This window comes from Phodopus roborovskii, unplaced genomic scaffold (genome assembly GCF_943737965.1).
Source record: "Phodopus roborovskii unplaced genomic scaffold, PHOROB, whole genome shotgun sequence".
Classification (NCBI taxonomy): Eukaryota; Metazoa; Chordata; class Mammalia; order Rodentia; family Cricetidae; genus Phodopus; species Phodopus roborovskii.
Window position 1 is genome coordinate 495,994 of NW_026126545.1, and position 12,508 is coordinate 508,501.

Consider the following 12,508-nt stretch of genomic DNA (forward strand, 5'->3'; position numbering starts at 1 on the left):
CACCATTGAGGTTAAGGCAGGATTACAAGTAACAGATTAACCTGGGCTGCACAGTGAGTACCAGACCTGAACTAGGGTTGAGACCCTTATATACCTCCCTACCCCAAAATGTGATTATGCTATCATTGTAATGTCTTGCTACCGAAGACTCCACACACTGATGGGGGAGCAAGGGTCCACCATTTGACCATCTAAGTTTTAACTCCCAAATAGCACTCAGAAATGTACTTGCTTTTAACCTGCATGAGACCTTTGATTCACTCACCAGAATAAAAACAGTAAAGCATCACTTTTGTCAACATTTGTAAGGTGACAAAGTCATTTTAAAATGATCAAGTTTCCCTTTAAAATGGTGTATTTTTAATTCAACTGATTCAATACCCTACACACTAAGGGAGATACTACTATTCAACACACAGACTTCTGCAAAACATTTCCACTTGATGCAACAGTAGCATTTGTCAAGAATGGATGGAAGTGAACCAGTTTGTTTCCACTCTAAAGTCATCCCTGGAAAGCAAAGGCTTTGTTGATTTCAGTTGGCCTGACATTTACTGTTATTCCTTATTATTTAAGAATAACAATTGCATACTCAGACTAAGGTGCTTTGCTTGCTTTCCTCTCTACATCAGAGCCAACCCCATAAAGAAATAAAGCAATTGTTCTCTGCTAAAAAAAGTCATACATACTTAATCATTTAGGATTCTTATCTCACCAGAAGACCAGAAGAAACACAAAAAGAATACATATATGCAATTGTCTAAACTTCATTCCTTTCTCAAATTTTAGGACCATTTCACCTGAGCTCTTCAAAATTTGCCCAACATGTGACACACCTGAGGAAGTTTCATGACCAGCTCATGGTACTCATGAGACTGAGTTCAAGAATGATCATGAAAAATAAATTTGTAATATAGGGACAATTATAAAATTGAATATGAAAATCTCCCTATTTTCCTATTTTGGGATCTAAGGCTTAAAAACCCAATGAACAAGAACTTACCCTCTGTACACTGCTTTTATTATTTACATAATACAATATAGCATCAATGCTGAATAGCATGATTATGTGCAATACATAAATATGAACTATCTGTACACATCTGCAAATCTAACTCAGAACTAAAGTACATAAAATCAAAGCAAAACGTAATGTTTTAATAATGAAAAACTAGGACTGAACACTGCAATAAATCAGAAGTAGTGCCCTGTGTACATACTTAACTATTTACAGATGAAAACAGGCATTACCACACTAATCTAACTATACTCATTTATATATAAAAAACACAAGTTTCATACATCACAAAAAACCTTCCATTATAACACAGAAGTGATATTACCAGACAAGCATCAGTGAAGTATACTGCCTTTTCTAGTTGTTATTGTACAATGCTGTAGATAATGCAGCCCATGCAATACACCCAAGAACACTAGAGTCCTACACCCAAATACAATATGATAAAGCAGCCCTCTGCAAGTGGTGCTGGATACCACTAAAGAAGTCTACTGCAGCCATGTTGGTTATGATTTTCCATGCAGAAGGGTACAGTTACATTAAGAACTGAAGTCTTTAAAAAGCTTTAAACATTCTTTCTTGAACCAAAACATTCAACAAAAGATGCACATGAAAAATTAACTGTTCAGATACCTTTGCAACTTAAAATTCAGATGCATGTTATTTAACAGAGCTGCTGTATGTGAAAACCAAACGTAGAGTTTAATTTCTTCTTGTAAACAAATCCTAGTGCAGTTCTGTGCTACAATTTTAGTAATGAGAATGCAAATATCTTCTGGTGCAGGCCAGCACAATAAGCTTCCAAGTTATCTGAGGCACCCTGTTGTTGACTTGATGGTTTTACTTATAACCAGTTGTGAAGTTACCTTTCGCAGAATGTCCTAATTGACAGCTTTTAGAAGACCAATTTAACCAGGCTTACACATGGCACCAAAATACTGGTGTTGTAGCTTTCTTCCTGCTTCCAAAAGTCATGCTGAAATTAAGGTGAAGTTTGACTATGGTAGTAGACTGCCAGTCCTTTTCTGGTGTACCATTGTTTTTTTAAAGTACAGGCACATAACACTAGCCAAAGATTATACCTTGATTACATTCCCAAAAGGCAGATATGCTGCAAACATGCAGAGATTTCATTCATTTAATTTGGCACATGGAACTGGATTTTGTTCCTATTATCTGTGTATTTCAATTTGTTGTGCAGATTTTTGTCCAATTTTACTGAGGGGAGGGCATATACATTTGTAGGGCTGTATCTATCCAATTCTGCCTGTAACAAACACCCAAACATCCTAAAATATCAATTATAAGACAGACAAGTATAAAGCAAAACTCTGGAGAACATCAAAGGAAAATGGCCATGCATCTGCTCTTTAATGTTTTCCTACGATATATTAAAATAAAAACAAAGTTTCAGTCTCTTCACATGTAGTAATTTATATTCTCTGGATTTTTTCAGCCACAACAACTGGATTCTCTTTCCTGATTTTTGCTGCAGCTTCTGCTTTGTAATCATATGGACAGTTGTGCTTGTCAGAGTAACGGTGAAGTCCACAAAACAAATTTCCACATCGGCAGTCAAACCCTGCACAAACAAGAGGAATCACTTGGCAACTTGTAGCAATTAGGAAAGCAAGCACCCTATTCACTAGAGAAAAGGAACAGATTTTCAGTGCCTGATTATGAAGACTGTCAACTCCTGACAATAGGGTAGAATTCATACAAGTTCTAGAATGAGGATGACTTGAATTCAAATGTCTTACCACACCACATCAGAGTTGAGTACCTCAAATGAAAACTATACACAACCAACTACAAAATTCTATTGTAAAAAACACCTAGACCATTTCATGCTTGGCTCCAAGTAGGTGTTAATTCAGCTACCTTTTCAAAGGAAGAAAAATGATTCACAAGGTCTGAGGTTAATGGTAATTATACAACTAGGCCAACATTGCAACTGGATAGAAATTAAATCCAACATTTTAACCACCAGTTCACCCTTTTCTGCACATGTTAGGATCCATTTTCTTTTTTAAAAATGTGTAAAACCAATAGCTCCTTTCAGAGTGATTTACGATATGAATTGTTTTGTGTTCATACCTGTAAGGCCAACTTTCTTTCTACACATAAAACATCTGTTCTTTTTTGGTTTGGGCAACTCAGGAGCTTTTTCTTCACTTTGAGAAGTACTGGGCTGAGAAACTGATGGACTGGGCTGAGTGACAACTGAAAGACAAGGTTATTAAATTAGAAATCTGTCTGGAAATCCATAGCTGACAATTAATATTTAAGAATAATATTTAAGAGAAACAGCTAAGATTCAGAATGTATAAGTTGCCTTTCTTAAGTTTGAATATTTCCTGCCAATTATACTAGTATATACTTCTAATAAATGATCAGTTGAGAAATTCTAACAAGCAACCATTTTCTTAAAATGTAAGCAAAGGCTATCAAACATAGTGCACATGATTCTGAATTACTAATTTTAGATAAGCAGACCAGTATTTGTTTTTGTTGTTTTGACACATGGTGTGATACTGTACCCAGGCTGTCTGTGAACTTGAGGCCATCATTTTGCCTAATCCCATTGGTGGTGGGGATTACAGGTATACAACCAAACTAGGTTTCAGACTAGGTTTTGTTCTTTTTAAAGGTACAACTCTTACATACTTACTGTGACTCTGACTGACATATCAAAAGGCCCCATCTATTAGTCCTTTTGTTAATTTCTATCAAGATTTGCCACAAATGAATGAAAAATTGCAGACCGCTGTACTACAGCCCCAATCCTTAGTTTTTTATACCAATTGCTAATCCTTATATTAAAGCCTATCTGTATTTGCTTATAAGCCTAATTGCTTGTATTTATATTATAACCCAACTGTATACTATCAAGGATTTACTGGGTAATCCAAAACAATAGCAAATTAAGTCATACAATGCTAAAACCACTGGCTAAGCAATATACCAATTCCAATGCTTAATATGACCAAGTTTCTAGGACAAGCAGTTTGCTTTCATGTAAACGGATCTCTCAAAAGTCACATTAGCAAATATACACAATGGGATCCACAGCCTAGGAGCAGACCAGCAGAAAATGTTCCACCTACTTTTTCCTAAGGAACAGTGATAACCTTAATATTTTCCTAATGCTACTGGAGTAGGTAGTTGGAAATGAGTGTTAAGCCATTTCTTTGCACACACCTAAAACATTAACAATAAGCTCCTCAGACATACAAGGGAAGGGGACAGAAAAGCAAAAAACAAGTAACAATGAATCATAGATTCCTATCAAGTAGTAATAAATGTGATTAGCTACAGAACTGCTTCCAAGTAATGTGTGTGTGTGTGTGTGTGTAAAACAAACATTTGGTCAGTTTTTTCATAGTAGGACTCATTTCAAATACAGATTTGCCTGCCATTTCATGACTAAAAGTCTGACTTCATGAGACTGATACAGTATAGGAAGAAAACCAAAAAAACCTGGCATATTAGCAAGTCTTTAAGACAGACTACAATCCCCTCCCCTGCCATTTTTCTGCCCCCATCATTTCACACTTCATTTACCAAAAACAAATGGATCTGAGTAAATAGGTGCACAAATCAGTGTTCTTAAAACATTGAATTTTCTGATTGTGCTATAAAAATAGCTCCAAAGCTATTACCCATTGAAAGCAAAAAAGCCTTTCCATACTTCTTAAAGTCTCACAACAAGTAATAGGAATCCCACATTTTTACAACTCTCAGTATTCATTATGTGCTCTTGCTTTACTGTTTCCTACAACACAGAGTTGTTATAAAACTTCCCATTGGCATGATTTAAAGTCATTAGGTTCTTACCATAGAGTTTCCATACTACTGGACTGATTTTAGGAATGAGGTTGTAACGAGGGAATGAGCAAGAGGGTAAAAATATTAGCTAGTTTATATTTTTTGATACTACTTATTTGCTTGGCCTGTAAATTATATTATAGCTCTTCCTCTTTGGTCCTTCAACAAAAGGAGAGAATCATCCCATTACCAACTCAATTCTTTCTCATACTTCCGAAATTCAGAACTGAACTAGTATTAAACTTAAAAAGCATACCTGGCTCTGACACCTCTGTTTTCGGGGTAGTTATTTTGTCCTCTCTTGAAATGCTCATTTCTGTCATTTGTTGAGTTACAGGCAAGGCAGCCACAGGCACATTTCTATTTGAGTTCAAGCAAACAATTATTTTTAAAGATGTTAAGGGTATTATTTTTTGAGATAAGTTGTCAATTCAACTTTAAATTATGTATTATTTCCAACATGATCAAATGGCACCAGATTAATTTAAAAATTTGGGTAAGTATTGGATGCCCAACATAAATGAGTAAAAATAATTTGATAAATGGCTCATCAACTGATGGCTGCATATTTGTATAGCATCACATTATAGTTCTAGAAAGTGTTTTAACTGTGCTTATAATTTAAGGACAAAAGGAGCAGCTGTACAGAAACACCTTGTGAGGCACTATAATACAATCAACAGAGTCTTATTCTTTAAGAACCCCTAATCTCAATTACAAAGAAATAAAAACACATTTTTAACAGTGGCCTTGAGGGGCTTATGGAGTATGTTGTAATAGACACCTTTATTCAGTGATCCAATAGCCAGATATTAATGGAATCCATTAGTGCACAATGTAGGCAAAACCAAGGCCACCTGATACAACAACCTTGATTATATGAATAGCACAGACATCTTGACTTTCTATTAGAGTCTCTGGAATGTTCACTCTTACCTTGATTTTTCAGATGTGCTGCCAGCAGCACCTTCACAGTTGTTTAAACTAGCATCTCTCTGTACAGATGCAGAATCTGAGGTAGGACTGTTGGAACCACTAGCTGTCCCTATTTAAAAAAAAAAAAAAAAGGGGGGGGATCTGTAAGAAAACAAATCAGCACTACAAAAACCTACTTAGTAAAGACAGTAAATATCAATACTTGCATTTAATTTAGTGATCTAAGCACCTTCACTGCATTGCAATCCTACACTTGACATTCAGACAAAAAAAAAAAAAAGAAAGTCATATCCCAAAGAACAGATGTGTATTAAAACTTCAAAAAGGACACTAAAAATATCACAAGATGTTTGTAGGTTTGTAGAATGGTCATTTGTCCCTGAGGTAGTCTTGGTAAGCACTTGAGCTGTTGTCTTAATGTTAAGCTCTTGTCAGGTATTCTCTCAGTTTTCGACAGTCTCTTGATTCTTAGGTTTTCTCTCCACCAGTTCAAGTTTTTTGTTTTCCTCCACCTTGGAAACAACTTACCCATTGGGCTCATTCTGCCACTATTCTGTTGTCTCTGTAGATGTTCTTTGTAGCAAACAGAACACATTCCATTTGTCCTAGGATTTCCATAAAAGCCACATCCTGTACTACATAGCATGGGCCCTGGGGTCTGGTTAGTTTCCTGAGCCATATTTCTCTGCTATAAACAAAACAGAATTTTAGAAATTAGCATGCCACAAAAAGAAATTGAATACAACACAACCACTACTATATCTGTTATTTCTAAACACCAAATCTGTTACAAAAACCAAGATTATGTTAAGCAGAAATGAGTATATCTTATTGACTTTTAAAAAAACAGAATGTGAAAGAATTGTTCTAGGACCAAAAAAAATTATATTAAATAATAAAGTGTATGATTTTGTTACTAATTGAATTTTAGATTCTGAATATGGCAGTTTGCCAGTTTATCAGGGTTGTTTGAATCAATTTTGAAAACTGTCACTTTTACTTTCTGCTCTTGTCCTATAAGTCAGCCATTTCAAATGATGTTAGCTTCAATAGGGTAAACACATTAACAGAAAAAACAAAAACCACACCACAGTGATGCAACTAATCACTACCTCTTGATATTTGTTAGTTCAATTTGGCTGAATCTGTATTTAGCCCTGTAGTTTTTAAAAATAAAGATTATTGCATGTGTGTTTGCCTGTACGCATGTGGACATATATCCCGGGTGCCTCAGGACTAAATCCCCTGCAACTGGAGTTAACAGACAGCTGTGAGCCACTATGTGGGTGCTGGGAACTGAACCCAGGTCCTCTTAAAATCACACCCTGAACCAGTCTGAAAGACACACTTGGGCCCCATCAGTAATACTCTCACTGAGACAGGCACCTGTAGCCTCAGTGCCTAGAAACCTGGAAGGCAGGAACTATCAGCCACAGATCTTCCAGTCTCTATTAAGCTTTAACAAATACTTCTTTTTCTCCCATCAAAAAGCAAAATCTTTCCAAACTTGATGATGTAAGCAATATAAAAACATACTCTTTGGTCAGGGTTAATAATCAATGTTAGGCTACCAGAAAGAATTTTACATAGCAAGAATACCTGAGACTTTCCAAAAATTGTTTAAATTGGCATAAAATGAGCTAAATTTACTAGGTTTCCCACTGTGCAAGAGAAAACACACATCAGGAAAAATTACTTTTGAAAGAATTATGCAAAAAATCATTTTTGGGGAGCATTTGGGTAAGAGGAAAGTATGGTCATCACTTTTCCCCAGCTACTACACAGTAAGACACACCCTATTAACTCTTTACCAAATTTAAAAATTGAAGTAAGGGGAATAAGCAATTTGACCAGGAAAGACCAATCTTGAACAGTTAAATGACAGAAATCTTTCCTTTTGTTAGCACAAGAGCACTTTATTTGAGCAAATCAAGCTTGTACGTTGTGATTAAAAGCCACAGTTGAGAATAGTAGTAATTTTGCTGACCCTGCCTCTTCAAATAGTGAGTGGAATTTAGCTGACTCATTTCAGAGCAGGACATCGTAAATATTTCAAGATTACTTATGCAGTTTAATAAACACTTTTAGTTGAGGTTTTTAAATGTTGAGTGTAACATAAGCACAGAAAAACATTCAAATAATAAATTATGTATCTCTATTTTCTCCATGCAGCGTGCTGACCTTTACCCTATGCAAAAAGTTGGGCCTTTTTTCAGGCCACTTGAGAACTATACTAATCTCATTTACTTACTCTTAGCTTCCACAGCAACACATGACATTCTTTAAAAGTATACTGAGGGAATTTAAAGACCAACTGGGCAGATCAACCCTGTTTTTTAGTTAATCAGAAAGCACTTTTCCTTGAATGAGAAGACCCACACCTAGATGAGGGTTCTACCTTCAGAAAACACAACTCAATCTTGTAAATAAAACAAGACACCAGTCTTCTATAAGGCTCCCCCTCCCCTAGTAAGTCAGATTTTAAATGCCATCGCATGTGCACAGCTTGCTTTAATATTTTTCAGAAGCCTAGATCACATGGGAGGGCGCTTCAGCCTGTCACAAGGCTGCAATGTGACAAGCTGAGCTGGATGGAGGCTCTCACATAAAGCCTAGTCAACAGGGGCCTCTGAAATCAGCTTCTATTTATATCTCAGAGCCTGCCAACTCCTACACAACTCCAAGATCTAAGGATGGATGCAGTCAGTATTCATATATCTCATGTAACAAAACAAAATGCAATTAAGGCCTTCAGGTTTTTCAAATGCTGGATCAAATAAAACCTCACCTTCAATCCACAATACCCAAGCAGAATAAATAACAAAGTAAAATGTGGTTATTGAAAAGGGATGAGAGGAGTAAGCAGGCATACTTGGAGAAAGCACGGAAGCATAAATACTCCATACACTTAATGAAAACTATAGGGTGTTTGTTACTTTATAGACTGTATTTCCCTTCTATTCTGGGGGATCAGGGGGACCAAGTTGTCAGAGACTTAGTACTCATCCATAAGCCCTTCCAGGCATAGCTGCAAATTGTTTTTTTTGGGGTTTTTGTTAGTTTTTTTTTTTTTTTTTAATTTTACCGCTTTTAACTCATAGCTTAAAACGAACATCGCAGGCCTAACCAAATACTTTTCCAATTCAAAAACTGAAATGAATGAGCTTTTCTTTAAACTATGGGCTCTTTAAGGTGCACATGAATGACAAGACCACTCACTAACCTCGAGGTCAGACCCGAATTCTAGGCTCTAATGTGCCACTGAGCCTGACCTTGGGCAAGTCCGTAAGTCTCCAGGTCTCGGTTACCTCCCAGTTTTTTTTTTTTTTAAAGTCCCTTCTCTGATTTAATACCAGTCGGTCCAAAGCACAAAGGAGAGAAAAAAAAATGCACAACTAAAACAAATTCCTCATTTTGGACAGGACACTTTAAGAACAAACTTGAAAGGTAAAAGTAAAATATTGTCACCAATTGAGGTTATGAAATCTCACTTTTAAAGGAATCATCAAAATGAGAAGATAACAAAATTCATTTTTATTTTCCTATTCCCTATAGTTGCTGAACACCAAATTTAAGAAACGAGGCTCTGACCTATATATTATTTCCCCTTAACTATCCAGGTAATATTCTCAGGCAGCTTCAGTGGGCATTTAACATATCGTTATCTTCCTCAAAAAACATAGCTCCACGGAGGGCATGGGAAGCGAGCAAAACGTTAATGTTCGTGTAGACAAAGGGAGAGGCGCTCGATCTGCCTCCATGAAAGGGATCTTGGGGGAGAAGCTTAACCACGACTGGAAAAACTAAACAGCCTCCGGCAGAGAGCCGTGGGGTCGGGTTCCAGCGATTTCGACCGAGTTCGGTGCCCAGAGGCCCCCATCCCCCTTGCAGCGCAGGCCGCGCTCCGGGAAGCCCGGCAGGGCCTGCTCCAAAAAGCACTGAGTCATGCACTCGGCGGCCCCTCGCCGGAACGACTCAGCGGTGCGGGGAGAGCCGGGCGCGGCGGCCGCCTTGGCTTTTGTCTGTCGTCCGGCCGGCGCCTGGAGCCGCAGCACGCCGGGCATTGTCCCGGCCGGCCGCCCGTCCGTCCGTCCGGGCCCGTCTTTGTGCTCGCGGATCGGGCGTGCTCCCGCCCCCGCGCCGTCCCGGCCCGCGCCACTTACCCTGCGGGGCCCGGATGCACTAGCGAGCTGGCGCGCGACGCCGGGCTGTGGGCCGGACCGAGGCCTCCGGGAAGGGCTAGCGGCCGCCGGGGGCCGGAGCGGGCCGGGCCTCGGGCGGAGCTACGCCGGCGCCGCGGGGGCCTCCTTTGTTCGTGCAGAAACGCCGAGGCGGCCGAGCCCCGCCGCAGCTAGGGTGGGAGGGCGGCGGGGGACAAGGAGGGGACCCGCAGGCCGCGGTCTACCGCCGCTCCAGGCGCTCGGCCGCCGGCGCCTCACGCCTCCACAGCGGCGTCCCGGCCGGGCGACGAGGCGCACGGAGCGCGCGGGGAGGCCTGGACGCCGAGAGAGCCGGAGGACGGTGCTCTTCGGGCTTCCCGCCTCCGCCAGGGAAGCGGCGCGACTCCTGGCAGCGAGCGGACGCCTGACGAGATGCACACGGCTCCACGGCCCGGCCGACTGACGCTCCAGCTCCGACCGGCGCTCGGGATCTGAGGGAAAGGGCGGCGGGGGCGGGGCCTGTGCGTCAGCGAAAACCCGGCCGGCACGCCGCAGCGCGGTGACGTTGAGGGCCGAGGCCCCGCCCCTGGCCTGCAGGCACCGGCTGGGGGCGGGGCCGCGCCTGCTGGGGGCGGGGCGAGTCCGGAGGTTGCGGTCACCGTCTCCTAGTCACTCTCCGGCCGGCGGGTCCCTGGGTGGAGCTGCTGCGGCCGGTCCGCGGAGGCGGCGTGTCTATTTTTAACCCTATTGTCCGCCCTCAGCCTCCCCGGCCAGCCCAGTTCTCACGCTTGGTCCCCAACTCCGCGGCTGTACCTTCACCGCGGGACGGGCAGGAGCAGCCGGGAGGAGGCTGGCGCGGTTCCGGGTGTCGCCGCCGCGCCCTCCGCCCGCCGCCGCCCAAGGTCGTGGTTCGCTGCTGGCTCTGAGCTGCGACCGCCCGCCAGCCCCAGTCCCGCGCCGCCGTGTTCTGAACTGTTAGAAAACCCTGGAAATTGGCGATTCCAGTGAAACCCGGAGAACCGGGACGAGACTGAAGAAATGGAGCGAGGGGACAAGCCAGACCCCAAGGCAAGGGCAAGGTGCTGGATACCTGCCTAGAGCAGGAACAGAAACACTGCTTGCCTCTTCACGGTTTCTAGGAGCAAATGTAGAGTCCACCGATCTAAAGAAAACATACACAAATGGTTAGGGATACCGTAGCTACAACTAGAATGCAGCTAGGTCTCTTCACCTCCTATATTTAAAAGAGTCCTAGGCCTTTTCCCCTAGGTACTATTAGAGTTGGCCTTGGCAGGAGGACAGAAACCTTGTTTACTTCGGGAGATTCGTAATTTTGATATTGTGGGAGCAGTGTGGGGGAGGGGCGCTGTTGTCCTGATGCTCCAAATCATACAGCAAGTGGAGTACTTCGGACATAATGTGTTTTTAAAAAATCCCTTGGTTATATTACTATGATCAAGTAATGTATTTGAGATTTAGTCTGGGTCATTGGTTCTAGATCTTTGGAATTTATGTCCACAAACTAGTAAATAATAAAAATAGCTGCCACCATTTACCAGCCATTTTCAGCGTCACATATTTTGCATTTAGGGTCTCCTTAATTAATCACAGTAATTTACTGAGAAAAGTGTTGTTCGGTCTATTTGTCGAGGTAGTTATGATAAAGGAGACTTGCCTGAAGCACTAGAGGGAGGAAAGGCTAGTGGAAACCCTGCTTATTGAGAATAAAAATAAGAGAATTTTTTAAAAAGAGCATAATTTATTGTCTGTCTCCCTTTACTCTCCCCTTTCAAAAACAGGTTCTACAAGATTCTTGCCCAATTTAAACAACAACATAGTCATTTTCGAATCAAGCTGTTGATGCCTACACATCTGTGGAAAGCCTAATCAATAATCGGCTTAGACTTTATATCTTCAAAATCAAGAGTCTTCTATTTTATTTATAGTGACACAGTTTTGGATTGCTTAATGATAGAAAAAATGTAAAACTGACTGATATTATAACTTAAAATTGACAAGTAATAGAAAATCTGATAATTTAAATAAGACCTGTGTATTGTCTACATGTACTTATGCTTTTAGGGTGTTCATAAAGTGCACAGCCACATAAATTAAAATTGCTTGCAGTGTAACTAGAGTTTTAAGGAAAAAAGCCTCAGCTCTAGTGGTCTCTATTTGAAGCTCCACTACCTTTTCTGATAGGCCAATTAAAGAGACAGAGGGTTTGTTTGTTTTTTGTTTGTTTGTTTGTTTTGTTTTTTGAGACTGAGTCTCATGTTGGTCCTGACTGGCCTGGTTCTTGCTTTATAGACCAGGCTGGCCTTGAATTCATAGAGATCTGCCTGCCTTTGCTTAGTACTGGTACCAAAGCAGGCAACACCTGAGTGTGTTAAGGAATGGTGCTATTCTTTTGCTACAGTTACAAAAATAAAAGCTGGAGCTGGGGGCGGGGTGGCAAGGGACCATAGCAGATTCCATAGCAGATGAGGGTGACCAAGGCAGGAGGGAATGACATGCCAGGCAGATGGAGCTTAAATGAGGAGTTTATTTAGAAAGGGGAGTGAGG

The 12,508-nt window shown here is 40.9% G+C and overlaps 1 protein-coding gene across 1 annotated transcript; it reads right to left on the reverse strand.

Moving 5' to 3' along the window:
- Positions 1–999: 999 nt before the first annotated feature.
- On the reverse strand, positions 1,000–10,094 carry Zfand5 (zinc finger AN1-type containing 5). The gene is made up of 6 exons (XM_051200163.1): positions 9,946–10,094; positions 6,311–6,470; positions 5,783–5,891; positions 5,103–5,206; positions 3,116–3,241; positions 1,000–2,600 (listed from the first exon to the last, which is right to left on the reverse strand). The coding sequence occupies exons 2-6, from the start codon at positions 6,459–6,461 to the stop codon at positions 2,452–2,454; spliced, it is 639 nt and encodes a 212-aa protein (XP_051056120.1). The 5' UTR covers positions 6,462–6,470; positions 9,946–10,094; the 3' UTR covers positions 1,000–2,451.
- Positions 10,095–12,508: the final 2,414 nt, after the last annotated feature.

What these genes read in the sequence shown, in the direction of transcription:
- Zfand5 (XM_051200163.1), bottom strand. Translation starts at nt 6,461, where the DNA reads ATGGCTCAGGAAACTAACCAGACCCCAGGGCCCATGCTATGTAGTACA. An exon ending in AGCACATCTGAAAAATCAAG is followed by an intron (nt 5,207 to 5,782) that starts GTAAGAGTGAAC and finishes GAACTCAAATAG; the next exon opens with AAATGTGCCTGTGGCTGCCT. An exon ending in AAAGAAAGTTGGCCTTACAG is followed by an intron (nt 2,601 to 3,115) that starts GTATGAACACAA and finishes TTGTTTGTGCAG; the next exon opens with GGTTTGACTGCCGATGTGGA.